This window comes from Oratosquilla oratoria, chromosome 21 (genome assembly GCF_046742065.1).
Source record: "Oratosquilla oratoria isolate Oo_2021 chromosome 21, ASM4674206v1, whole genome shotgun sequence".
Lineage (NCBI taxonomy): Eukaryota > Metazoa > Arthropoda > Malacostraca > Stomatopoda > Squillidae > Oratosquilla > Oratosquilla oratoria.
In genome coordinates this window covers 3874481-3901470 of record NC_134797.1, presented here as the reverse complement: position 1 = coordinate 3901470, position 26990 = coordinate 3874481, and the positions used below count along the sequence as shown (strand labels likewise).

The window sequence follows — 26990 nt, the reverse complement described above, 5'->3', positions numbered from 1 at the left end:
ATCCTCCCATAAGCCTTCCCAACTACACTCAACAAACTGATCCCTCTGAAACTACTACACTCACACTTGTCCCCCTTCCCCTCTGGCACTCTATTCTCTCTTAAACAAACATTACATAACCTCACCAGCCAGTCCACCATCATTGTACCTCCTTTTTTCAGACATTCTGCATGACGGCCATCTAACCCAGGTGCCTTACCTGCTCTCATCATCTTAACAACTGCCTTCACCTCATCTTTCCTTATTTCTCCTCCATTTTCCTCACTCATCATGGTCATTTTCTTAGCCCTTCCCACTGCAACTACCTTTTCCTCCCTATCCTCCTTCACATTTAGCAACTCCCTAAAATATTCTGCCCATCTTCCTCTTAGTGCCTTCTCTTCCATTATCATTTCTCCATCTGCACCTTTTACATTTTCTTCTCTACTTGCTTTGTGATCTCTTTTTCTCTTAATTTCTTTCCAAAATATCTTTTTATTACTTTCAAAAACTTTTGTCATACTTTTACCCCATTTCACATCTGCTCTCTTCTTTGTCTCTTTTATCTTATGCTTTACTTCTCTTTTCTTTATACCTCTCATATGATTCTCTCATCCTATTTTATAACCAATCTATGAAAGCTTGCTTTTTCTCTTCTACAAACTTCTTTGCTTCATTATCACACCATTCACTACCCTTCTTTCTATTTCCTCCTGTCTTCCTTGTTCCACACACTATCTTTGCACACTTTTTGACTCCCTACCTGAAACATCTCCATTCCTACTTCTACCCTATCCTTCACTCCCTACCACTCTTCTCTCAGCTTCTTGTACTCCTTCTCCTTTTCTTTCTCATTTAAGCAGTTCATTTTAAGCACCTCCCTACCTTCTGTAATTTTTCTCTTTCACCATCTATCCTCCACTTTCAACTTACCTTCTACCAAAATATCTGATATTCCCCCACTCTTTCCCATTAGAACACATACACCCTTAATTCTTCCTGATATACTCCTGGTTACCACTATATAGTCCATTAACTATCTACCACCCTTCCCTCCACCACCCTCTACCATGTGCACTTATGCTCAACTTTCTTCCTAAACACTGTATTTGCTATCAACTCTCTTTCGAGACACATCTCCACCTTCAACTCTCCACTACAATTTTTTCCTGGAACTCCACACTTACCAACCACCATTGGTTCATTTCCTATGCTAGCATTAAGGTCTCCCAATACCACTACATTGACATTTCTCCCCAGTCCCCCTATGTGCTCTTTTGAATCTATCCAAAATGCCTCCCTTCCCTCTACACTCTTCTTACTACCAGGCCCATATACACTTACAAAAACCCACATCTCCCTTCCCAGTTTCACCTTCACATTAACCTTGAAGAAACCTCCTTCCACTCCACTAAACACTTACCCATCTCTTCACTTACAAGTATAACCACCCTTTCACTCCCCCATCCTTTCTTCACTCCTGAGAATCTCCCAACTACACTCCCAAACTCACACTCGCCTCTCCCTTTCAACTTAGTTTCACTCAATGCCAATACAGGTAGTTCTCGTTATATGCGGGGGTTCCGTTCCGCGGACCCCCCGCATATAACGAATTCGCATATATCGAACTATTGAACCTATGGGAAAAAGGGGGATACGTTCTCAACTCGGATTGATTTTTTTATTATTATTTTTTTATTATTACTTTTTTTTTACATATTTTATTTTGGCAAAGGGCTTACATACTGCATCTCATATATGTTTACATACATTTTAGCACAAGGCAATGGATTAGGGGCTGAGTGGTGCATCACTTATTTCGCCAAGCGTATTTTCTTCAGCTGTTTGAAAAATCAGTCTGTTTACAATTCACATTTCAGACTGCTTGCTACGCTTAAAGGTCAGATATCAACAGATATACCATTCGCTAAAAATCATCGTATTGCTCGAAAAAGTACTTTTTAAAAGCATACAAATAAAGTTTTTACCTATTACAGAAGAATTTATTCAGAAAATTCACTTTTAATTGCGCCTCGCATACCACTTTTCCGAAGTCTAGTTATTCAGAATAACAATATTGTTTGTTTGGCAACTGTGACGTCACGAACGCGGAATTCCCCGAACCTTTCCCGAAGCGCACGGGCGGAATGTTTCGAATAGCAGACGACGCAGTGAAATGAAGACAAAACTGTTTTTTGCCAAATTTGATAAGATGTAGATGGTGGAATTATATAGAATACTGTCAGTATGTTTTTTTATGTACATTAAACTGTAAATACAAAAAGTTATTGAAGTCTTGATATCTGACCTTTAAAGGTCAGATATTTGTATGCTTTTAAAAAGTACTTTTTCGATGATTTTTAGTGAATGGTATATCTGTTGATATCTGACCTTTAAACTGACTGTTGATGTGCTCTGGAGATACACAGGCAGGCTTACTGCTTAGAGTTTATCCAGTGCGGAGAATAAACGATAATTCTTGCAGAGAGTGAAAATTGACGAAATTAATTGGGGCAGTAATAAGTATCAAAAATTAATTTGTTTGTGAAAAAAATAATTAATTTGTGTATCAAAAAAGCTTAATTACCTGCAGAAAGACAATGGTTTGGCCTATGAAACAGGAAGGATGCCTAAGACGATGCCGTCTGTACAGCTGCCGGTGTTGTTGTTGTGATAACGCCGCAGTGATGCCAGCTCTACCTAGCTGATGCAGCCAGTGTTACCACACGGCTTTATGCGCACCAACTTCAAATATATAATAGGTATTTTGAAAAAAATAATCGACCGCAACTATTTTTATTTGATTATTTTAGGTCAAATCGCATATCTTCGAATATATCCCCGCACATATCGAAAAGTGGTGCAAATTCTTGAATCGCATATACGCGAATTTGCATATATCGAAGTCGCATATATCGAGAACTACCTGTACATCCACCTTTCTTTTCACAAACATACTGCCTATCTCTTCCCTTTTACTCTCATCTGTACCATGTCCACACATTAAAAGACCAAAATCTTATGGTACTGATTTAAAAACTCCTCCCAGACCCTCTTATACCTTTACTTTTGTTAGGAATGTCCCCTTTGGTACTGCAGGGAGAAGGATGCCTGGTCCTATCCCCGTCCCATTTTTGTCGCCTTATATAACTCAAGTGAAAATACTTGGTGGAAATATTCTTTTCCCCCACCATAGGGTTTGGCAAAATGAGAAAATCAATATTCCAAGAAATGGTACAGGACAGTAACAATAGTGGGGGGACAGCATAATGGAGGGGCAGTTGCAGTATAATAAAGTATCATCATTTCTCTATGAATAAAAACTTCCTCTACCACAGACAAAATGATGTGTGGCTCTTGTCTGTAGGGGCACCCCATATAGACCCTAAAGTATGAGCTACATGCTATTTTGCAGCTTTTAACTCCACAATAACATGCAGCCAATACCCCAGATGGGGATAAATCTAAATATAATAATTGAAAATCAAGGAAGTCGAAGACAAATGTGGGTAAAAGTAAGATGATGAGATGTACAAGGGGAGAAAGTGGCAGTAGACTGGAAGTGAGTATTAAAGGAGAGAGACTGGAGGAAGTGGATAGTTTTAGATACTTGGGTGCACATGTAGCGGGAAAGGGAGGAGTGGAGGTGAAGGTAGAATGCAGATTGAGAAAAGCAAGTAAATGCCTAGGGGAATTAAAAAGTGTAATGAGAAATAGACATTTGGGAAGAGATGCTAAGAGGAGACTGTATGAAAGAGTGATTATGCCTACAGCACTGTATGGGGCAGAAACATGGAACATAAGAGAGGAAGAGAAGAGTTTGAATGTGTTTGAGATGAGGTACCTGAGAATTATGATAGTGGTTACTAGGCTGGATAGAATGGGAAATGAGGTGGTGAGGAGGAGAATGGAGGTGGAAAGGGAGTTCAGATATATGGTTGATGAAAGAGTACTGGGATGGTTTGGACACATGGAAAGAATGAATGAAGAAAGATTAGTAACAGAGATGTGGAAGGCAGAGGTGGAAAGAATGAACATAAGGGGGTGACCAAGTATGAGATGGATGGATGGGAGGGATAAAAGGGGTATTGGGAAAGAGGGGAATGTCTGTTGAGGAAGGATGGGAGAGGACAGAAGATAGGGGTGAATGGAGAATGGTTGTGTATGGATGATGCTGTGATGCATGAGGGGGAGTGGGTGGGTAATGGGGGGATGAGGGAGTATGTGTGAAAAATAAATTGATGCAGCCCAAAGGGAGTTTTCCCTGTCTTCTCCATTTCTGCATGAGGGGACAGAGATGGGAAGTCGCCAATCTAATGAAGTGGCCTTGCTGTGGATGTGCTGTGTCTTGCAACACTGCTTCTGACCCAGGACAGTGGATGAGATACAGGGATGACCTGTCATCCAGCAAGAGCCAAGATAAGAGGGGTTGGATGGGAGCAGAGTATGTGGGAATAGAATGGGTGGGTGTGGTATTTATGCCTTTGTTTTATGGCTACCTCCCTTGTAAGGGGGAAAAAGCCTTTGGTATATGTATATATGAAATTCAAGGATATAAAGTTGGAACTGTACATAAATTTGAGGCTAGATATGATAAATATGACAGAACGAGTGTTACTACTTTCCTGTATACTACAATTAGACAAATACTTTTATACATGACATGTATACATACACACACACAGTGACAGTCGAACAAATCGGTGCCTGAGAACGCTCCGCGAGCTAGCAATAAATCTAGTGATTCTTCGACCGAGTAGTACCATAATGTAGCGGTGATTTAAGTTTAACAAGAATAGAAAAAAGAAGGGAAATGGATGATAAACCGACATATGCAGAGACAACCAAAAGAAGATTAGATATGAGTATGAAATGCCTTTGAGAGTGGTTAGAAAGAAAATATGCAACATAGAATGTCCCAAATATGGAGATGAATCATTCCATGGATTCAGAACAGAAAGAGGTATTGACCTCAAAAACATACTAATAAACCAAGAAATGTTTCAAATGAAAAGGGATATTGTTGAATGGAAAAGGAAACATAACCAATTATACAAAGAAGTGAGTGAATTGAGGAAGGAAAATGCACTGTTAGGGAATTGGAAGAAATGAAAAAAGAACTGGCTAAAATGAAAAATTATAATGAAAAGATGAAAAATGAAGATACAAATAAAAATGAAAGTTTGATGAGGGAAGTTAATGAAAAAATATTAATAGAAGCAGGCAAAGTTGGTGAAAATATAAAAAAATCAAACATGATGGAAATCAAAAACCAAATGAAAGACAAAGAAAACCAAAAAATACTATGTAAAGAAATAATCAAAAAACAAATGAATGACAGTACAAAGGACACAGTGATAGAAGTAATACAGGAAAAAGAGATTGGGTAAGAGACACAATAGACAAAACAAAGTGTATTGTAGTCTATGGTATCAAAGAAAAACATGGTCTAATAAGGTTCTAAAGGGAAAAAAGGAGAAGAATATAGTGACAGAAATACTAAAAGATATACAGGAAGAGGGCCAAGGACTCGAAAAGGTAATAGAAGAGATCTATAGAGTAGGCAAATATTCTGAAGAGAAGAATAGACCTCTCAAAGTAAACCTTAGTTCACAGAGGATAGCAGAAGAAATATTAACAAACATAGGAAAACTAGCAAAAAAAAACTACAAAAATCTATGGATAAAAAAGGAACTGAGTGATGAGGAAAAATGAAAAAAGGAAAAAACACTTCGAGACAAAGCTAAGGAAAAGAATGAGAAAAGAACAGAAAATGAAAGGAAAGAGTTTTTTTGGAGAGTGATGGACTTAAGACTGAGGAAATGGTACATAAGGGAAAAAAAAAATGCAGGAGAAAGAAGAAAAGGAAGAAAAGGAAAAAAAAATTAAAGATAACATATACCAGCATAGATGGATCAGGAATAGATGAACTGATTGACTATCTGGAACAAGAAAAAACAGATATAATGGGGATTGTGGAGACAAAATTAAAAGGATCATTACCACCAAATAGTATAGGCCAAGGATTATATAATTATTGTTTCAGAAATAGAGAAACAAAACAGGGTGGAGGAGTCATGATGCTAACCAAGAAAGGCCTAAATGTGACAAAAATCACAGAAGGAGAGAACAATGTGGAGTTGATTATGATAAGAGTTGAGGAGAGAGATATGAAAAATAGAAACTATGCAGTGATTTATGCCCCACCTAAACCTCACGCATGGAATGAAAGTGAACACTCCAAAATGCTGGAAGACACAAGAAAAACACTATATGAAATACTAAAGAAAGAAGGAAATCTGATAATTATGGGTGATTTTAACTCAAAAGAAATATGTTGGGAAGAAATGACTGTGAAAGGTGGAGATCACTGGGGAAACATATTACTGGAAATGACCATTGATTACACATTGACGCAATGGGTCAAGGAAAATACCAGATATAGAAATAACAATGAACCCTCAAGATTGGATTTGATATTCACACCAGAACCAAAATTGTGAATAAAATCAAATACAAGACACCAATTGGAAAATGTGATCATATAATAATAGAACTAGAATTAAATGAAACAAATATAGAAATTAACGAAAAACACAGAAAAGGAGGACTAATGTACAGCAAAACAGATTTTGAGAAACTTGACAAATTCTCTCGAGAAGCAAATTGAAAAAAAAAAAAAATGAAGAAACAAAGGTGGAAGATAAATGGACAGTTTGGAAGAAAATCTACAATGAAGGAGTGGATAAGTATGTACCTAGACAAAAACAGTAAAGGGTATATATAAAATCCTGGTATAGTAAAAAAAAGTGCAGTGAGGCAAAATACAGATGAGATAAAGCCTGGAAAAGATGGAAAAAGGAAAAAAAAAAGACTGAGAAATGGAAAATATACACCAAATTAAGAAATGAATAAGTAAAAATACATAGAGAAGATATGAGAAATGATGAAAAGGACATAATAGACAAATATAAAGTTCAACCCAAATTATTTAATAGATATGTAAATGGCAAGCTAAAAAAGTAAACTGGAAATACTTAAATTATGTCAAGGTAATAGAGAATACACAGAAGACATAGAAATGGCAGATATTATGAACAAACATTTCAAATCTGTATTCACCAAAGAGGAAAAAAATCTACAAAACCGTGATCAAAGAATTCCTCCATTAAAGGAATTAAATATTACTCAAAATGAAATAAGGAATCAAATATTAAAGCTTGACATTAACAAGTCATATGGCCCGGAGTTGCAAACTGGATACTGAAGGAATGTATAGACGAACTAACAGGAAAAATATACAAAATAATTGAATGCTCACTCAAAGAAGGAAAACTACCAGGAGACTGGAAAAATGCCAATATAGTGCCAATACATAAAGGGGGAAATAAGGAAGACCCAATGAATTATAGACCGGTGTCCCTAATGAGTACAATAGTTAAAATTTGTGAGAGAATCATCAAAGATAGATGGACAAAATATCTGGAGGAGAATAATATACTGAACCCGAGACAATTTGAATTCAGACAAGGAAGATCATGTACCACTAATCTAATTTGTTTCTATTCAAGATTGATAGATGTATTGCAAGAAAGGGATGGCTGGGCAGACTGTGCCTTCCTGACAACAATAGGGAACATACATGGAAAACTATTGAATTGGATGGAGGACTTCCTACATGGAAGAAAAATGAGAGTGGTGCTCAGAGACAAATTTTCAAAATAGGAAGAAATGAGTAGTGGAGTCCCACAGGGGTCAGTACTAGCTCCAATAATGTTTGCTATATATGTAAATGACATGGATGAAGGCATTGAAAGTGACATGAACTGCTTTGTAGATTATGCAAAATTATTAAAGAGAACTAATTCTGAAATAGACTGTGACTCATTACAGAGTGATCTGAACAAAGTTTCAGTGTGGAGCAAGAGATGGGAGGTAGAATTCAACATCAAGAAGTGCAGTATAATTGAATTTGGAAAAAGCAAGAACAGAATATCAGGACAGTATAAAATTGATGGAAAAGAAGTAAAGAAAGTAAATTCTGAAAGGGACCTAGGAGTAATCATCACCAAAGACTAGTTGCCAGATAAACATATAAATAGAATAGTCAGAGAAACATACAATTTGTTAAGATCAATAAAGATGGCCTTTAAATACCTGGATAAGGAAATGATTAAGAAAATATTACAAACACTGATCAGGCCACAACTGGAATATGCAGCACTGATATGGTCACCCAGTACAAAAAAAATATATAAGAAAATTAGAAAGAATACAAAGAGCAAGAGCAAAGATGGCCCCAATACTTTCAAACCTGACATATGAACAAAGACTGGCTGAACTGGAATGGGTGACCCTGGAACAAAGAAGAGAACGAGGGGACCTACTAACCATCTACTGAATTATGAAAGGTAAAGAATGCCTTGACAGAGAGGACCTATTGAAGTGGGACAGAGGAAAAACAAGAGGACATGCAATGAAACTCAAAAAGGATAACTACAGAAGAGACTTGAAAAAGAACAGCTTCCCACACAGAGTGATAGATATATGGAACAAATTGGATGAAAAAATAGTGTGTGCAAACACAATACAAGAATTTAAGGACCAACTTGATCTTGCGAGATACAAAAATGGGTCACCATGAGCATAGCTCCCTTTCCCGTATAATACAACTAGGTAAATACATAACATGAATGCATGCATACATATGGAAGATGTTTATGATTTCATCCACTACCATATGAAGGACTTTTGCAGTCTCAATTGGAAAAGTGATTAAACTTCTCTGTCTGAAGAAATAAAGCTGGTTGTCTTGAGGTGGTACATGTTATTTCAGTGTTCACACATTCACCCAACAGTACTGGATCTATTTCATTTATGTCATCAAGCTACATCAGAAACAATACTTTATGAGAAACCTAATTTATATACACCCTAACTATAGTCTGCAAACAATCTTATGGGATCTCTGCCATTTTACGTAAGTAACTTTGATAATTTATGAAAAACAGTAACTGGATCTGTATTAAAATTATGGCTGTTGCCAGACAATTCTATCCAGTTGAGGGAAACCCCTGTTCAAGGGGCAGTAGATAGATCTGAGTGGAGGGTGGTTGAGAATGAATAAGGAAATGAACTAGGAATTTCTTTTTGTCTTCTCTGTAACTTCTCAAGTGGAAGAGGGGGAAAGGTCACCATGTGATGAAACAGTGGGAGTAAACCAGCTGTAGAAGTGTTTTGTCTTGCTGCATTTTTTTTTCCTAATCCTGTGCCTATGTACAACTTTTTTATTTATCTTCATTGTGAGGTCTTTTATGTGTATGGTGAAGGTCACTCGTGTATGAATGTTAGACAAAGTATTTTAGGGTTTTGGTCAGTGGGATAGGTTCACTATTTAATCTATTTATCATTTCTTACATTCCCAGAAATTGGAAAGAAGTGACGTCACCAAGAACTTCGGTGAGGGTACAGACATTCAGTTTTGTGTTAATGTCAATTCTGGTTCAGTGAGGTATATAGGAGTGATTTTTGCTACTCTTTTGTTGATGAAGTGTTGGGCTCCTATTGCTTGCTTATTTGCATACATAAACACTTTGGTGTTGAGCTCCAAGTTTGGGTTAGGGAGGGTATGGATAAGTTAAATAGTATGTTACAACAAATATCATTATTCAATTTATCAGTCATTAGTCTATGTCTCACGTTTCGCTCACTGGAAACTTGCAGCCCCGCTGCCCAAGAGTCTTTGGAGTCTACTATATCTCCAAGTAATGAAACACTGGCCTCTCTTTATTAGTGTGGGTCTATTTTGTGTCCAAAGAAGAGGAGGTGGAGGAAGAGGAGGGGGGAGGGGGAGAAAGAAGAGGAGAGGAATAAGAGGAGGAGGAAGGGGAGGGATGTGGGAGGAGGAAGGAGAAAGAGGAGCAGGGAGGGAGGGAGGAAGAGGAGGATGAGGAGGATGAGGATGAGGAGGAGGAGGAGGATGAGGAGGGGGTGGGAGCAATCACTCATTAGCTCTTCCTATGTAAAAATGTGGATTAAAAATTAGTCTTTCATCTTCTTTAAAGGAGCAGTGAAGAGATGAATGTTGCTGTTGTTCATCTTGTATAACTACAACAACCAGGTACCCATCAATAGTCTTTGCATAATTCAGACATGCACAATATGAGAAGCTACTATAATAAATGCAGGGGTATTGAAAAAAAGCTCAGTACATTCTAACAAACAACCTTTAAAACACAATGTCTCTGTTCCTACCTTTTTGTTGATATTAACCATGTGAGCATTATTGGCTGCCAGGACACGATACACTGGGATTAGGTCATTTGCATATTTGACAATGGGACCTGTTACAAGGAAGTCCAATGCCTCTCCAACTGCAACTGGTTCTTGTCCCTCATTGCTTACAATCCCTGATAAATAAAAATAAAACTTTTTTTACAGATCAAAAGAAAGAAAAAAATAATTAATACCAAATATAGAAAGTACAAATATACATGAACCCTGTGGTAGGGGACAAAAAATACTGCCACTGAGGGTTTCCACTTGAGTCATAAAAGATGACAAAAAAGGGATGGGGATAGGACTAGGTAACCTGCTCTCTGCAGCCAAAAAAGGGGACGTTTCTAAAAAAGAAAAGAAAAAAAAAAAAAAAAAAAAAAAAAAAGGCATCAGAGGGTCTGGGAGGAATTTTCCAACCAGAACCCTAAGGTTTGGGTTTTTTAATGGGCATTGATGTGGTACAGATAAAAGGGAAAAGATAGGCAGTATGTTTGTGAGAAGGTGGATGTATTGGCAATGAGTGAAACCAAGTTGAAAGGAAGGGGCGAGTTTAAGTTTAGGAGTGTAGTTGGGTGGGTGTCAGGAGTGAGAAGATAGGTAAACATGTGGTGTAGTGGAAGAATGTTTCTTCAAGGTTGATGTGGATGAAGAAGAAACTGGGAATGGGGGTTTTTGCAAGTGCATATGGGCCTGGTAGTGAGAAAAGTGTAGAGGAAATAGAGGAATTTTAGATAGATTTAAACGAGTGCATAGAGGGTTTAGGAAGAAATGTCAATGTAGTGGTATTGAGAGATCTCAATGCCATGGGAGATGAACCAATAGACAGAGTACTTGGGAAGTGTGGAGTTCCAGGAAAAAATTGTAGTGGAGAGATGATGGAGATGTGTCTAGAGTTGATGATAGCAAATACAGTGTTTAGGAAGAAAGTCAAGCATAAGTACATATGGGGGAGGGTGATGGATGGAAGGATGATAGACAAGGCTTTAATGATCTTAGTGGTAACCAGGAGGCAAGTAGGAAGAGTTTTGGATGTACATGTTCTAAGGAGTGAGAGTCATGGAATATCAAATCATTTTTTGGAAGCTAAGCTGAGAGTGGAGGATAGATGGAGAAACAGGAAAAGGACAGAGGGTAGAGAGGTGCTTAGAGTAAACTGCTTAAATGAGAAAGAAAAGGAGAAGGAGTACAAGAAGAAGCTGAGAGAGGAGTGGGAGGGAGTGAAGGATAGAGTAGAACTAGGATTGGAGGAATGGGGATGGTTCAGGAGGGAATCACAAGGTGTGCAAAGATGGTGTGTAGAACAAGGATGGAATGGACACACCTCAGCTGACAGACAGTAGCTGACTCCTGACACGTAAGTACCACACTCTTGCTGCGTCACATAGACCATGCATCGTCTTTTTCAGTCTCCAAAACTGATCACAATAATATTCTGGGGCAGGACGCAAGTAAACCTCTCATTCTATGCAGTTGCCCTGAAGGTAAGCTGACTTCACATCCAGGCTGTGACACTCCCAACCAAACACAGAAGCCATTGCCAGAGCCAATCATATAGATTCTTTGGAACAAGCTGGGGGGGTCCTTCCTAAATCCAGATGTGTCCTCCTCAAAACCCCTTGCTACAAGATGTGACTTGATTATATAGCTTCCACCTTTCACCTCTTCTGTGATAACTCACTGCACAGATATAAATTCCTGTCCTCCATCCTCCACCTCCTCATAAACATCGTTTTTTGCCAATTTTGTGCTTTCAGCTCCTTTGCTTTTATTGCTTCTTAAGTGGAGTAAAACACAAACATCTTCACTTCATCAGGGACCACTTCCAATTCTGCAACTTCCAAAAAATCCAAACACTACACTCCCATCAGAATCCTTTTGGAAATTGAACCAATTTTTACCCTTTAGCTTTACCTCCTCTGCTCACTATTCTTCCAGACATGTACTCACCAGTTTTTTCATTCAGTCCTCGGATCCTCCTTTGCCCCACTAACAGTTTAAATGCTCTTGTTTCTCTTTAAGAGTTCTCTGGCAAATCAGAGTTGCTTATAATATAATTTTGTCCTTGTTGGACCTTCTGTACCTCACCAGTATAATCTACTTCCTCATTGTTTTCAGATGTTGATGCACATGAAGCAAATCTCTCTGAATCCTCATCCACCTCTTCCTGATCACATATGCCCTCCATATTCCTCAATGTCTCCAGAGTGCCAACAGATGATCCACCACAAGTCTGAGTACAATCTGTTTGAGACCTCAGGGAAGTTTAGATAATCAGCAAATATAGGCTCTGATGTAAACACTCCCATGACAAACCAGAACCTACTTGCCATCCCTGCCAATAACTATGCCTGGATCATGCCATCACTGATCACCATTATGGTTAAAGTACACCTCATTGCCATTGTAAAGGTCACTTATCTCTGTTACGTGCACATTATGACACGAGGCTCTCTTGATCCTTTCACTAAATTCATTCTTGAGGTACTCCCTTTGAGGCAAGTGCAGAGCATTCAAGTTTTGTCGCACAATATCTGAGCCAGAAACTGACTCTAAAGCAAACAAGGACATACTGGTGACAGATGGCACTGCAGTATGAAAACCAAATACAAATTGGTTTGGGCTAAAGCAAGATTTATTTGCCAATGCATTATGGTCTGACACTGCCCAAGCCAAGGCTAGATCAATATCACACTTCATATCCTCAAACACTTTTAGCACTCACCAATTGCATTCAATTGTTCACATGTGTCATTGTAATTTATCCAACTCTTCCACAAATACCTTAGCTGCAGGCGCCTCACCTTTCGACAACATGTGGTGAAACTGGTAACTCTCTCAAGAGCGACAAAACCACCCAGCACTCACTATGAATTCATGTGAAGCATATTCTTCACCTGCACGTTCTTTCAACATGCAAAATAAACTTGTAGCCTTACTTTGCACTGCTTGCAACATCACTTTCACATTTCTTTGCCTATTATCTTCCAACCACATGTATAGCAACTTTTCTATCTTTGCCATAACTGTCATACATGATGCCAGGCTGCCATAACTATCTTACGAGCTGTGCTGCCAGACATATACAGTAAACTCATAATAGGTATCTGCTAGACGTGGTCATATGAATGGGTGGGCGTAACTCGTGTACGTTGTAACTTGGATATTGACTGCATTGTAATCTATATCAAAGAGAAACATGGACTAATAAGGTTCCAAAGTGTAAAAGAGAAGAACATAGTGACAGGAATACTAAAAGAAATACAGGAGCCACAAGGACTTGAAAAGGGAATAGAAGAAATCTACAGGATGGGGAAATATTCCAAAGAGAAGAATAGACCTCTCAAAGTAAAAATTAATTTGCAGAGGATAGCAGAAGAAATATTAACAAACATAGGAAAACTAGCAAAAAGAAAAACTACAAAAATTTATGGATAAAAATGTAACCGAGTGATGAGGAAAAAGAAAAAGAAAAAACACTTAAAGAGGAAGATAAGGAAAAGAACAAGAAAAGAACAGAAAACGAAAGGAAGAAGTTTTTTTGGAGAGTGATGGACTTGAGACTGAAGAAATGGTATATATATACATATACCAAAGGCTTTTTCCCCCTTACAAGGGAGGTAGCCAAAAAACAAAGGCATAAAAACCATTACCACCCATTCCATCCCTAATACACTCCACTCCCCTCCACTCTCTACCCTCCCTCTTATCTTGGCACCTCCTGGATAACGGGTCATCCCTGCATCTTGTCCATTGCCCTGGGTCAGAAAGAGTGACTCAAGACACAACACATACACAGCAAGACCGCTTCATTAAATCGACGACCCCCTCTCTCCGTCCCCTCATGCATAAAAGGAGAAGACAGGGAGAAATCCCTTCAGGCCGAGTCAAATTTTTCTCATACATACTACCTCATCTCCCATCCCCCAATCCAATCCATTTCACCTCATGCATCACAACATCATCCATATATAACCATTTTCCATTCAACTGTCTTCTGTCCTCTCCCGTCCTTCCTCAACAGACATTCCCCTCTTCCCCAAAGCCACTTTCACCACACCCATAATAAAAAGCTGGTACAACAAAAAATGTAGTGAGGCTAAGAATAAAAGAGACAAAGCTTGGAAAAGATGGAAAAAAGATAAAAAAAAAAAAAAAAGTAAATGACAAACATATATCAAACTAAGAAATGGTTATGTAAAAATAAGCAGAGACGAAAAGAGAAACTATGAGAGATATAAAAGAAAAATGCAAGAAACAACCTAAACTATTTTACAGGTATGTACTGATAAACTAAAAAACAAACAAGAAATGGAAAAACTGTGCCAGGGAAATTATGAATATACAGAAGAAGTAGGAATGGCTGAAATTATGAACAATAAAATGAAATCGGTATTCACGAATGAAAGTTCACAGAACTGTGAGGGAATAGAGCGAGATCCCCCCAGTGAAGGAAATAACTGTAACACAGAAGGAAATCAGAGACCAAATAAAATACCTTGATGTCAGAAAATCACATGATCCGGATGAAATTGCAAATTGAATATTGAAAGAATGCATAGAAGAGTTGACAGACAAAATATACAATATAATTAAATACGCACTCAAAGAAGGAAAGGTACCACAGGATTGGAAAAATGCAAATATTGTACCAATACATACAGGAGGGAACAAGGAAAATCCAAGCAACTACAGACTGGTCTCCCTTACATGCACAATAGCAAAAATATGTGAAAAAGTTATCAAAAGTAGATGGGTTAAACACCTGGAAGAAAAAAATATATTGAATCCAAATCAATTTGGATTTAGAGAAGGAAGATCATGTACAACAAACACTCCACATAGCAGCTCAACAATACTGACACCTGGTGTCTATTCACAGCATTGCACAAAAATCCAATATGGCTGCCCTCAGCCAAATGATAACAAATGAACACTCCAACACTTACCCTTTGCTAAAGCTTTGTCATATACATCTTGCTACAAAAACCTGATCCATGCAATCCCTACCTTTCTTAAACCCACAGTTCCTCACCAATTACTTCCTCTGTTCCTTTCCTAATCCTCTCAATCAAAACCCTCCAATAAGCCTTCTCATGTACACTCAACAAACTGATCCCTATGAAACTACTACACTCACATTTGTCTCCTTTTACCTTGTAAAATAGAACTATACAAGTACAGGCACTCCTCCAGTCCTCTGGCACTCTACTCTCCTTTAGACAAACATTAAATCACCTCACCAGCCAGTCCAATCACTGTACCTACCTTTTTCAGACACTTCGCATGACCCATCTAACCCAGGTGCTTTACCTGCTCTCATCATTTTAACAACTGCTTTCACCTCAGCTTTTCTTATTTCTCCCCCATTTTCCTCATCCATCAGTCTTTTTTTTAGCACCTTCCACTGCAACCACTGTTCCCTCCCCATCCTCCACATTTAGCAACTCCCTAAAATACTCTGCCCATCTTACTGCTGCCTCTTCTATTATTATCTATCTGCACCTTTTACCTTTTCTTCTCTACTTGATTCACCTCCCCTTCCTCTCCTTTCTTCCAAAATATCTTTTTATTAATTTAAAAAATTTCTAATACTCTTCCCCCATTTTACATATGCTCCTTTTTGCTTTCTTTATCTTATTTTTTACTTCTCTCTTTTTTTTTTTTTACCTCTCATATGTTTCTCTCATCCTATTTTGCAACCAGTTCATGAATGTTCATTTCTTCTCTTCTACAACCTTCTTTGCTTTCTCATCCCAACATTCACTATCTTTCCTTCTATTCCCTCTCATCCTCCTTGTTCAACACACTATCTTTCTACACCTTGTTACTCCCTCCTTGAAATACTCCCATTCCTCCTCCACTCCATGGGAGGGATGGGTGCGGGTAAAAAAAAAAAAAAAAATAACCTGGCAAAAGCCAGAGTAATAGCAAAATCACCAGCTGGTAGGGCAGGGATCAATAAAGTAGGCTATAATACCTTTGCTAATGATGGAGAGCCAAAGATGAATAAAATAGCCTAGCAGAAGCCAAAATTAAAGGTTAAAATCCACCCAGAGGGACAGGGTGATACTCAGATATCACTGGGAAATGTAATTATATTCTACAAATACCTTGTGCACCTTGGCCACCCCCTTATAAGGGGAAAAGGCCTTTTGGTATATACATATCTACCTTGTGTTGGTTTGTGACCAAAGACACCATTGAAAAAACATGGCATTCTTATGGATCCACCAATATCTGATCCGAGGCCAATGGGAGCACCACATGCAGCCTGCACACAAGCCTGAAAATGAGAATATATATATACATATATCAATCTTTTAAACACAAATTTAAGAACTGAAAATAAAAAATACAAGAGACAAAGATTATCATCACATCAAATGCATTATTGAAAGGAATATGTATATACACTTGTCATGCATTCAGGACAGCCATCCAAAAAATATATATTCATCTCAACAACTGGTTTAAATTTCTATTCCAATGGTATTTGAACCCTAGGCTGTGCATTACAAGACTACAATAATACTATTTATACCCCAATTACATTACCATAACATAATGTATATACACCATATCTAACCACACCCACCAACCATACAACCCCATTGTATGTAGGGGTGATTTTCCAGCGATCCCCCCTCTTCTTCTACTTTTAGCCGGAGATGTAGAGAGCAATCCTGGGCCCACCACAAAATACAGATGCCCAACATGCTCTAAACCCATTACTTCGAGCAGACAGACAAAGGGCTCAGTTCAGTGCAATATGTGCAAAAACTGGGCCCACCTCACTTGAACAACACTTGCTGACACAAACCAATACACAAACACTTGGACATGTTCTACCTGCCCTCCAGTAACCCCACTCCCACCTCCCCAACCACAGCCAGCACCCTTACCCACTCCCAATTTCCCCTTGCCCTTACCCCCGATCAGTACTCCCCTTCCTTTGTCCCCGATCTCTCCTTTCCCTCCCTCTAACCCAGATCCTACACCTTCCCCATTACCACCCCAACCTCAACCCCAAACGGCAACATACAACACATACAAAACACACAACATCAACATATTACAACACAACATTGACGGTATTAACACGAAAAAACATGAACTTGAACACTTTCTTAAACAACACAACATACACATTGTGATTATACAAGAAACAAAACTAAGACACTCACACAAAACACCATCATTTCATAATTACACCACCATCAGACAAGACCGGACCGACGGCAATGGCGGTGGACTCATCACCCTGATCCATCACTCCATCTGTTTTGTGGACACAAGTGCCACAACCAAAATTCTCCTCCCTACCACAGATAACACAACAGAAATCCAATCCATTCGAATCCGCACAGGCAACAAATCAACACTGACAATAGTTAACATGTACATTCCCCCACAATCATCCCCCACAGTTCCAAACACCTTCAGGCCTCAATTTAGCCAACTAGCCTCAATCCCCAACCTGATCATGGGTGGTGACTTCAACGCCAAGTCGTCTGCCTGGTATGTCGACAACCCTGACACAGACAGAGGGCTTGATATACAGACTCAGTTTGACTCATTGACTATCATGAACTATCATCATACACATATCCCACACCAAGCCCTCTACACTCCCTCCTCTCCTGATATCACCTTCTGCTCCCCCTGCCTAACCCCAACAACATCATGGAGAGTGGTCGGAACCCTTGGTTCTGACCACCTTCCAATCATCATCACCACCAAAACAAGATGCACCCCAGTTGGTCACAGACACACATACACCAATTACAAGAGAGCTAACTGGGAAGCTTTTACTAAAGAGACAGAACAACATTTTGAAACACTTAACAGTACACCAATCACAAACATAAACAAAGCTGTGCACACTTTTAATACAATCATACAAAATGCAGACAAGAGATGCATCCCTAGAGGCAACAGAAAATCACACAACCCCAACTTCACACCAGAAATCCAAGACCTCATCAGACAACGTGACACACTTAAACATGATACCCCCACACCTATCCCTCAAAACATAGCAGACCAAGTACAAACACTAAACACTGTGATTGCTAATAAAATACACGAACAAAAAACACAAAATTGGCAAAACTTTATCAATGCACTTGATCACAAAACAAACACCAGCAAATTGTACAAAACACTCAACAGCATTACACTATCCAACAGTAACACTACACGCTCTCACGCAGCAATAATCACAACAACAGATAATCTACCCTCAAACAGACAACAAGCAAACGCACTCATACGTCATTTTGCACAGACAAGCCATCTCACTTCTCACCCTGACGACCGATGCACCATTCGACGTAAGAAAGACTTCCCCACAGACTCAGACTATACACCCTTCATAGACAGTCAGACAAAACTCATAATACATAATCTCAAGCACTCATCTGCCTGTGGCCCTGATAACATAAGCAACATCCACCTAAAACACATTGGACCACAAGGTATACACGCACACACAAACATTGCAAACTACAGCTATTCACACAACACTATACCTGACATCTGGAAGCATGGTAAAATAATCACCATTCCAAAACCGAACAAAGACCCAACAATCCCAACATCGCACCACCCAATCACACTTCTCTGCACCCTCTCTAAAGTCATTGAACGCCTAATACTTCAACTTGTCACACCACATATTCCCCTTGCTGACTCACAACATGGTTTTAGGCCACTACACTCCACAAACACTCTTCTGATAAACCTCACACAAAGAATTTTAGATGGCATCAATTCAGATAGGCCCCACCACAGAACACTTCTCATAACATTAGACATTAGTAAAGCTTTTGATGCTATCCCCCACCACAACCTAACAAATAAAATATATAACACAGACATGCACAATAACACCAAAAGATGGCTGGCCAATTATCTGGCAGGTAGGAATGCTTACGTGTCATATAATGGCCAATCATCGCACATCAGAAACATTAAGAATGGAGTACCACAGGGCTCAGTTCTATCCCCCACACTATTTAATCTATACATGCATGACTTACCCACACCAGACACCTCAGAAATACAAATCTCTTCCTACGCAGACGACATAACAATCACATGCACACATCGTAACAGACAAAGCTGCAGAAATAATCCAGCCATACCTTGATACACTCAACACATGGTTCATCACAAACAGACTCAAAATAGCTCCAACCAAATCTACAGCAACACTTCTCACCAACTGGACAATAGAACACAAATACATACCTCATCTCTACATCAACAACACTCTAATACCACACACAAACACACCGAAAATTCTTGGTGTAACATACGATACATCCATGTCTTTCAAACAACACATCACAAACATGAAAAACAAATGCACACCTAGACTTAACGCACTTAAGTCAATCACTGGAACAACATTTGGACAAAACAAAGAAACTAATATAACAATATACAAACAATGCATACGCTCAGTGTTGAATTATGCGAGTCCCGCATGGGCTCCTAATCTCAGTGAGACACACCACAACACCCTTCAAATCATACAAAACAAAGCCCTAAAAACAATTACAGGCTGCACAAATACAACACCAACAGATCATTTACACCATGAAACAAAAGTCCTCAAAGTCAAGGACCACCTCGACATGAGAGGCATACAAACACTTGCTGCAGCCACCACAAACACATCACACCCGTTACACTACATAGCAGAACACCCACACACACCAAGAAACATTAAAACAACACCCAAAGACCTTTATTATGCACAAATACTCTCTTCTCTTCCCCCACAACCACCAAATACCAGCCTCCAGAAACATATTCATAATCATATCACACACCGCTCCATTAACACACTGAAAGACAACACACTGCTGCATGCCAGACCCCCTGATATCCACCCTTCTGAATCCTCTCTCCCACGAAAGGACAGAGTCCACTTGGCCAGACTGCGGTGTGGCCACCAACCAGCACTTCTAAGCTACCAGAAGAGGCTGGATGACCGCATTGTGAACAGCTGCCCAGGATGTAACACTTCACCCCATACCATACAACACATAATGGAAGACTGCATTATACACAATCATGCACGCAAACAACACAAAATACACTCTATAAAGGATTTGTGGGAAAACCCAGTTTCGGCAGTAGCATTCCTTGGGGAGACGGGACTGCTCGGACAGACAGTCTAGGGAACGACAACAACAACAACCATACAACCCCTATATAACAGAACTAACACCCATCCGTATATTTGATAATTAACACATCTCACGTACGGCAACCCACCAACCCCCTTTATTATGACAGCTGTGCTGCCAAAAGATAGGACTGCTGAGGTCACTGACCTGGCAGAAAGGACTGCTGAGGTCATCAACCTGGCAGGAAGGACTCCCCAGGTCATGTACCTAACAGAAGCCATGGTTTAAGGTCAAAGACCTAGCTTATACAAAATCTTCGTACCTGAATAAAACCAACAAAGTCCAGCAGAGACTTTACCTCACCCACAAACCACCATTGTATGTAGCAAAACACATTTGTTTTGTTTCACCGGGTGAGCGGTGTTCCCGCACCTACCAAAGGCCTGAATAAAATCGTTGTCCTCAGCTGCTCAAGCCACGCCTACCAGCTACACCTACCATTCCAAAGAAACAGACCACTGTCTGCAAAGGAGACACCGCCTGTCTTCGACTTATATCTTCAATCAAAAGTCCCCAGAATCAAGCCACAAGATTCCCTTCAGCTATGCACCAAACTTCAATCAAATCACATCAACTTCAAGCAGCACATCGCAGCATCAGCATGCTTCCACAAGTGACATATCTACACAACACCCCCCCACTAACTGCTCCCTTCAAGATGACATTCTGACTTTTAAAGGTGTGACCTGCAGTTACACCCATCTTGGAATTGCTGGTGAAACTGTAAGGCATTCGATTTTAAACCACCTGGTGGCAATATGCTACCAATCCAAGGACAGCTGTTTGAAGAGAGACCACTGTCAGAGTTGGAGAAAACATCTGTCAACTCAACACATCACCGCATCAAGACTTCAATCAAACCACAAGACTCAATTCAGCTATGTGCACCTCCCAGGTGATTGAACTTCAATCAAACCACAAGACTCCATTCAGCTATGCCCACCTCCCAGGCCATCAAGCCACAAGATTCCATTCAGCTATGCCAACCTCCCAGGACATCAAACCATAAGATTCCATTCAGCTATGCCCACCTCCCAAGTGATCAAACTTCAGTCAAACCACTGTTTTGAGCACCTCCCAGTGAGAGAGCATCTACTCGTATACACCACCTCTCACACACCCATCCTCCCCCGAGACATCTGATGAGCAATGCAAAAAATGCACACTCAGTACGCAACCCCTCCCTAAATAATACTACTGATCCCTCTACTTCTCCAGCAGAAACCAGATGACTCCAATCAGTTGTAGAGATCCAGCGTACCTACTTGAAGGCCAACCCGGTACCCCAACAACTTCAGTCAGGACGCATTAGACCAAAGCCAATGAGACTCGTCTAGAGGCATCTCCACACATGCCATCCCCAACTAACGTCACCAGTCATTGTGAGTATAAACCATCAACTCCCACTAATTCCCCTTTTTATAATTCAAGAGCTGGACAAGAGCCTGCCCTCCACCCACCTCCTTCATGACCAGCAAGGACAGGAACTTCATAATGGTAAAATAATCACCATTCCAAAACCGAACAAAGACCCAACAATCCCAACAATGCACCGCCCAATCACACTTCTCTGCACCCTCTCTAAAGTCATTGAACGCCTTGCTGACTCACAACATGGTTTTAGGCCACTACACTCCACAAACACTCTTCTGATAAACCTCACACAAAGAATTTTAGATGGCATCAATTCAGATAGGCCCCACCACAGAACACTTCTTATAACATTAGACATTAGTAAAGCTTTTGATGCTATCCCCCACCACAACCTAACAAATAAAATATATAACACAGACATGCACAATAACACCAAAAGATGGCTGGCCAATTATCTGGCCAATTATATGCTTACGTGTCATATAATGGCCAATCATCGCACATCAGAAACATTAAGAATGGAGTACCACAGGGCTCTGTTCTATCCCCCACGCTCTTTAATCTATACATGCATGACTTACCCACACCAGACACCTCAGAAATACAAATCTCTTCCTAAGCAGACGACATAACAATCACATGCACACATCGTAACACAGACAAAGCTGCAGAAATAATCCAGCCATACCTTGATACACTCAACACATGGTTCATCACAAACAGACTCAAAATAGCTCCAACCAAATCTACAGCAACACTTCTCACCAACTGGACAAAAGAACACAAATACATACCTCATCTCTACATCAACAACACTAATACCACACACAAACACACCGAAAATTCTTGGTGTAACATACGATACATCCATGTCTTTCAAACACATCACAAACATAAAAAAACAAATGCACACCTAGACTTAACGCACTTAAGTCAATCACTGGAACAACATTTGGACAAAACAAAGAAACTAATATAACAATATACAAACAATGCATACGCTCAGTGATGAATCATGCGAGTCCTGCATGGGCTCCTAATCTCAGTGAGACACACCACAACACCCTTCAAATCATACAAAACAAAGCCCTAAAAACAATTACAGGCTGCACAAATACAACACCTACAGACCATTTACACCATGAAACAAAAGTCCTCAAAGTCAAGGACCACCTCAACATGAGAGGCACACAAACACTTGCTGCAGCCACCACAAACACATCACACCCTCTACACTACATAGCAGAACACCCACACACACCAAGAAACATTAAAACAACACCACACCCAAAGACCTGTATCACACACAGATACTCTCTTCTCTTCCTCCACAACCACCAAATACCAGCCTCCGGAAACATATTCATAATCATATCACTCACCGCTCCATTAACCTCTTCAGTACGGGCCAAAATCTCGCGGGCAGCATTAGCTGCCAGACGTACGATGTGTCGTAATAATACTCTCATCATAAAATATTGTCACCACTTATATCGATCGTTCTCTCTTTCACCCATGAATTTTGATAACCATAGAAAATGTGATGAAGACAGTTTAGAGAGTATGTCATTACGTAGGGGCAACTACTTGCTCCTCATGCCGCCTACGTATGCGGCACCGTATGGAAGGGGTTAACACACTAAAAGACAACACACTGCTGCATGCCAGACCCCCTGATATCCACCCTTCTGAATCCTCTCTCCCATGAAAGGACAGAGTCCACCTGGCCAGACTGCGGTGCGGCCACCAACCAGCACTTCTTAGCTACCAGAAGAGGCTGGATGACTGCATTGTGAACAGCTGCCCAGGATGTAACACTTCACCCCATACCATACAACACATAATGGAAGACTGCATTATACACAATAATGCACGCAAACAACACAACATACACTCTATAAAGGATTTGTGGGAAAACCCAGTTTCGGCTGTGGCATTCCTTGGGGAGACGGGACTGCTCGGACAGACAGTCTAGGGAACGACAACAACAACAACAACAACTTGCTGCCTTCCACCCACCTCCACTCCACTTCCACCCACGACCAGGAACTTCACATCAGCTGAGCCCCTCGTTTGACCACCTCAGCACTTCCGCATAATTCAAACTCTACTCACCTTAGCGCCTACAACTCTACCCACCGGCACCCTCAGCAAGACATACCAAGTGTCAACTGAAAATTGCAAACCCAGCAATATTTACAGTCAACATCATCAGCTACATCATAATGTCAGTCTCCAACTACCCATGGTGCCAACCACAGTGCTACCCAACCAACACCACTCTTCAGCTATCGGTTCGTAATGTACCCATTTCCCAAATCTTTATGCATGTAAACACATTTACTATAAATAGTATGTCTTAAACAAACCAATAAGTGCATACAAATAATGCATTAAACAGATCCCACATACCAAGACATAAAGTGACCACTTAATTCACTTCCAATTCTCTAAATCAACATAGCATCCAACAAAATATTTATATTCATATGATGTAAAGTAATTAATATGCAAAAAAATTCTCCAATCCATATAGAACTAACAGAAATAACTACATATCAACCAACAAGCTAATACAAACAAAAACATACTATGAATAACACATATAGAATACCAAACACAATGTAAACATATCAAACCTCAAATATATAGCATCCAACAAAATATCTACATTCAAAGATGTACATTAATTAATATACAACAAATTCTCCAATCCACATGGAACTACCTGAAATAACTATACATATCAACCAACAGCTAATACAAATGCTATGAATTACAAATATAGAATACCAAACACCACATAACATATAAAACCTCAGATATAGAGAACTCTCTAATTAAATAACAAAACATCCCCCAGTGCATTTTGACACAATATACTTACGAGATATTTTTTCAAACTCATTCTATATGAATATAAAAAATACACCTCTTAATTATAAGCTACATTAAACAAAACATCTCACAGTGCAATTCTGACAATATACTTATGAGATATTTCTTCAATATCATTTTATATGAATATCTAGGACGATACACCTTTCAAATACAAGCTACAATGTTGCAAGACACAGCACATCCACAGCAAGGCCGCTTCATTAAATCGGCGACCCCACCCTCTCCGTCCCCCCCATGCAGAAAAGGAGAGGACAGGGAGAAATCCCTTTGGGCTGCGTCAAAATTTTTCTCACACATACTACCTCACCCCCATCCCCCCACCCATTCCACCTCATGCATCACAGCATCATCCATATACAACCATTGTCCATTCACCCGTCTTCTGTCCTCTCCCGTCCTTCCTCAACAGACATTCCCCTCTTCCCCAAGGCCCCCTTCACCCCATCCATCCACCTCATCCTAGGACGCCCCCTCATGTTCACTCCCTCCACATCTGCCTTCCATACCTCTTTTACTAGTCTTTCTTCACTCATTCTTTCCATGTGTCCAAACCATCCTCATACTCTTTCATCAACCCTATCTCCCAACTCCCTTACCACCCCTGTTCACCCCCTTACCTCCTCATTTCTCACTCTATCCAGCCTAGTAACCCCCATCATACTTCTCAGACACCTCATCTCAAACACATTCAAACTCCTTCTCTCTTCCTCTCTTATGTTCCATGTTTCTGCCCCGCACAGTGCTGTTGGCACAATCACTCCTTCATACAATCTCCTCTTAGCATCCATTCCCAAATATCTATTCCTCATTACATTTTTTAATCCACCAAGGCATTTACTCACTTCTCTCAATCTGCATTCTTCCTCCACCTCCACTCCTCCCTTTCCTGCCACATTTGCACTCAAGTATCTAAAACTATCCACTTCCTCCAGTTGCTCTCCCTTAATGCTCACTTCCAGTCTGCTGCCACTTTCACCCCTTGTACATCTCATCACCTTACTTTTACCCACATTTATTTTCAATTTTCTTCTTTCACACTCCCAAACTCTGTCACCAACTTTCTCAATCCCTCCTCTGATACTGCTACAAGCACAGTATCGTCCGCAAACAACAGCTGGCTCATCTCTCACCTTTCTCCATTTTCTTTAATCATCTCCAATCCCTGACCCACCACCCTTGCATTTACCTCTTGCACCACCCCATCTATGTATAAGTTGAACAGCCAGGGTGACATAACACATCCCTGACAGAGTCACCTTTACCTCAAATCACTCACTCTCTCCATTTCTAATCCAGACACAAGCTCTACTACCCTCATAAAAACTCTTGACAGCTCCTAGAAGCTTTCCTCCTATCCCATATATCCGCAAAACCTCCCACAGTGCCTTCCTGTCTACCCTGTCATAAGCCTTTTTCCAGATCCATAAAAGCCCAAAAAAACATCCTTACCTTTTCCTATAGCTTTCTCACATATCTGTCTTAACACAAAGATCTGATCTACACAACCTCTACCTGTCCTAAATCCACACTGTTCCTTACCAATTACTCCCTCTGTTCCTCTCCTAATCCTCTCAATTAAGAGCCTCCCATAAGCCTTCCCAACTACACTTAACAAGCTAATCCATCTGAAACTACTACACTCACACTTGTCCCCTTTTCCTTTGTAAAGTGGAACTATACATTCACTCCTCTGGTCCTCCGGGACTCTACCCTCTCTCCAGCAAACATTAAATAACCTCACCAGCTAGTCCACCTTCACTGTATCTCCTTTTTTTAGACATTATGCATGGCATCCATACAGAATAGGTGCCTTACCTGCTTTCATCATCTTAACAACTGCCTGCACTTCATCCTTCCTTATTTCTCCTCCATTTTCCTCACTCATCACAGTCATTTTCTTAGCACTTCCCAATGCAACTATCTTTCCCTCCCTATCCTCCTTCATATTTAGTAACTCCCTAAAATACTCTGCCCATCTTCCCCTTACTGCCTTCTCTTCCATTATCATTTCTTCATCTGCACCTTTTACCTTTCCTTCTCTACTTGATTCACCTCCTTTTCCTCTTTTAATTTCTTTCCAAAACATCTTTTCATTACTTTCAAAATTTTCTGTCATACTCTTACCCCATTTCACATCTGCTCTCCTCTTTGCCTCCTTTACCTTGTGCTTTACTTCTCTTTTCTTTTCTTTGTACCTCTCATATGACTCCCTCGTCCTATTTTGTAACCAATCTGTGAAAGCTCACTTCTTCTCTTCTA

At 39.9% G+C, this 26990-nt stretch overlaps 1 protein-coding gene across 13 annotated transcripts in view; it reads right to left on the bottom strand.

The window, feature by feature from the left end:
• The window catches only part of LOC143036683 (fatty-acid amide hydrolase 2), a 128716-nt gene that overhangs the window by 36731 nt on the left and 64995 nt on the right, over positions 1-26990 (bottom strand). For all 13 annotated transcript variants that reach the window (XR_012967392.1, XM_076204258.1, XM_076204261.1 and 10 more), the window contains 2 exons: positions 16429-16540; positions 10234-10388 (listed from right to left, as the gene is read on the bottom strand). Coding sequence is in view for 12 of the 13 variants with exons in the window: in XM_076204258.1 (XP_076060373.1) it covers positions 10234-10388; positions 16429-16540 (267 nt within the window). In the remaining variant the exon portion in view is untranslated. The remainder of the gene's footprint in view (positions 1-10233; positions 10389-16428; positions 16541-26990) is intronic.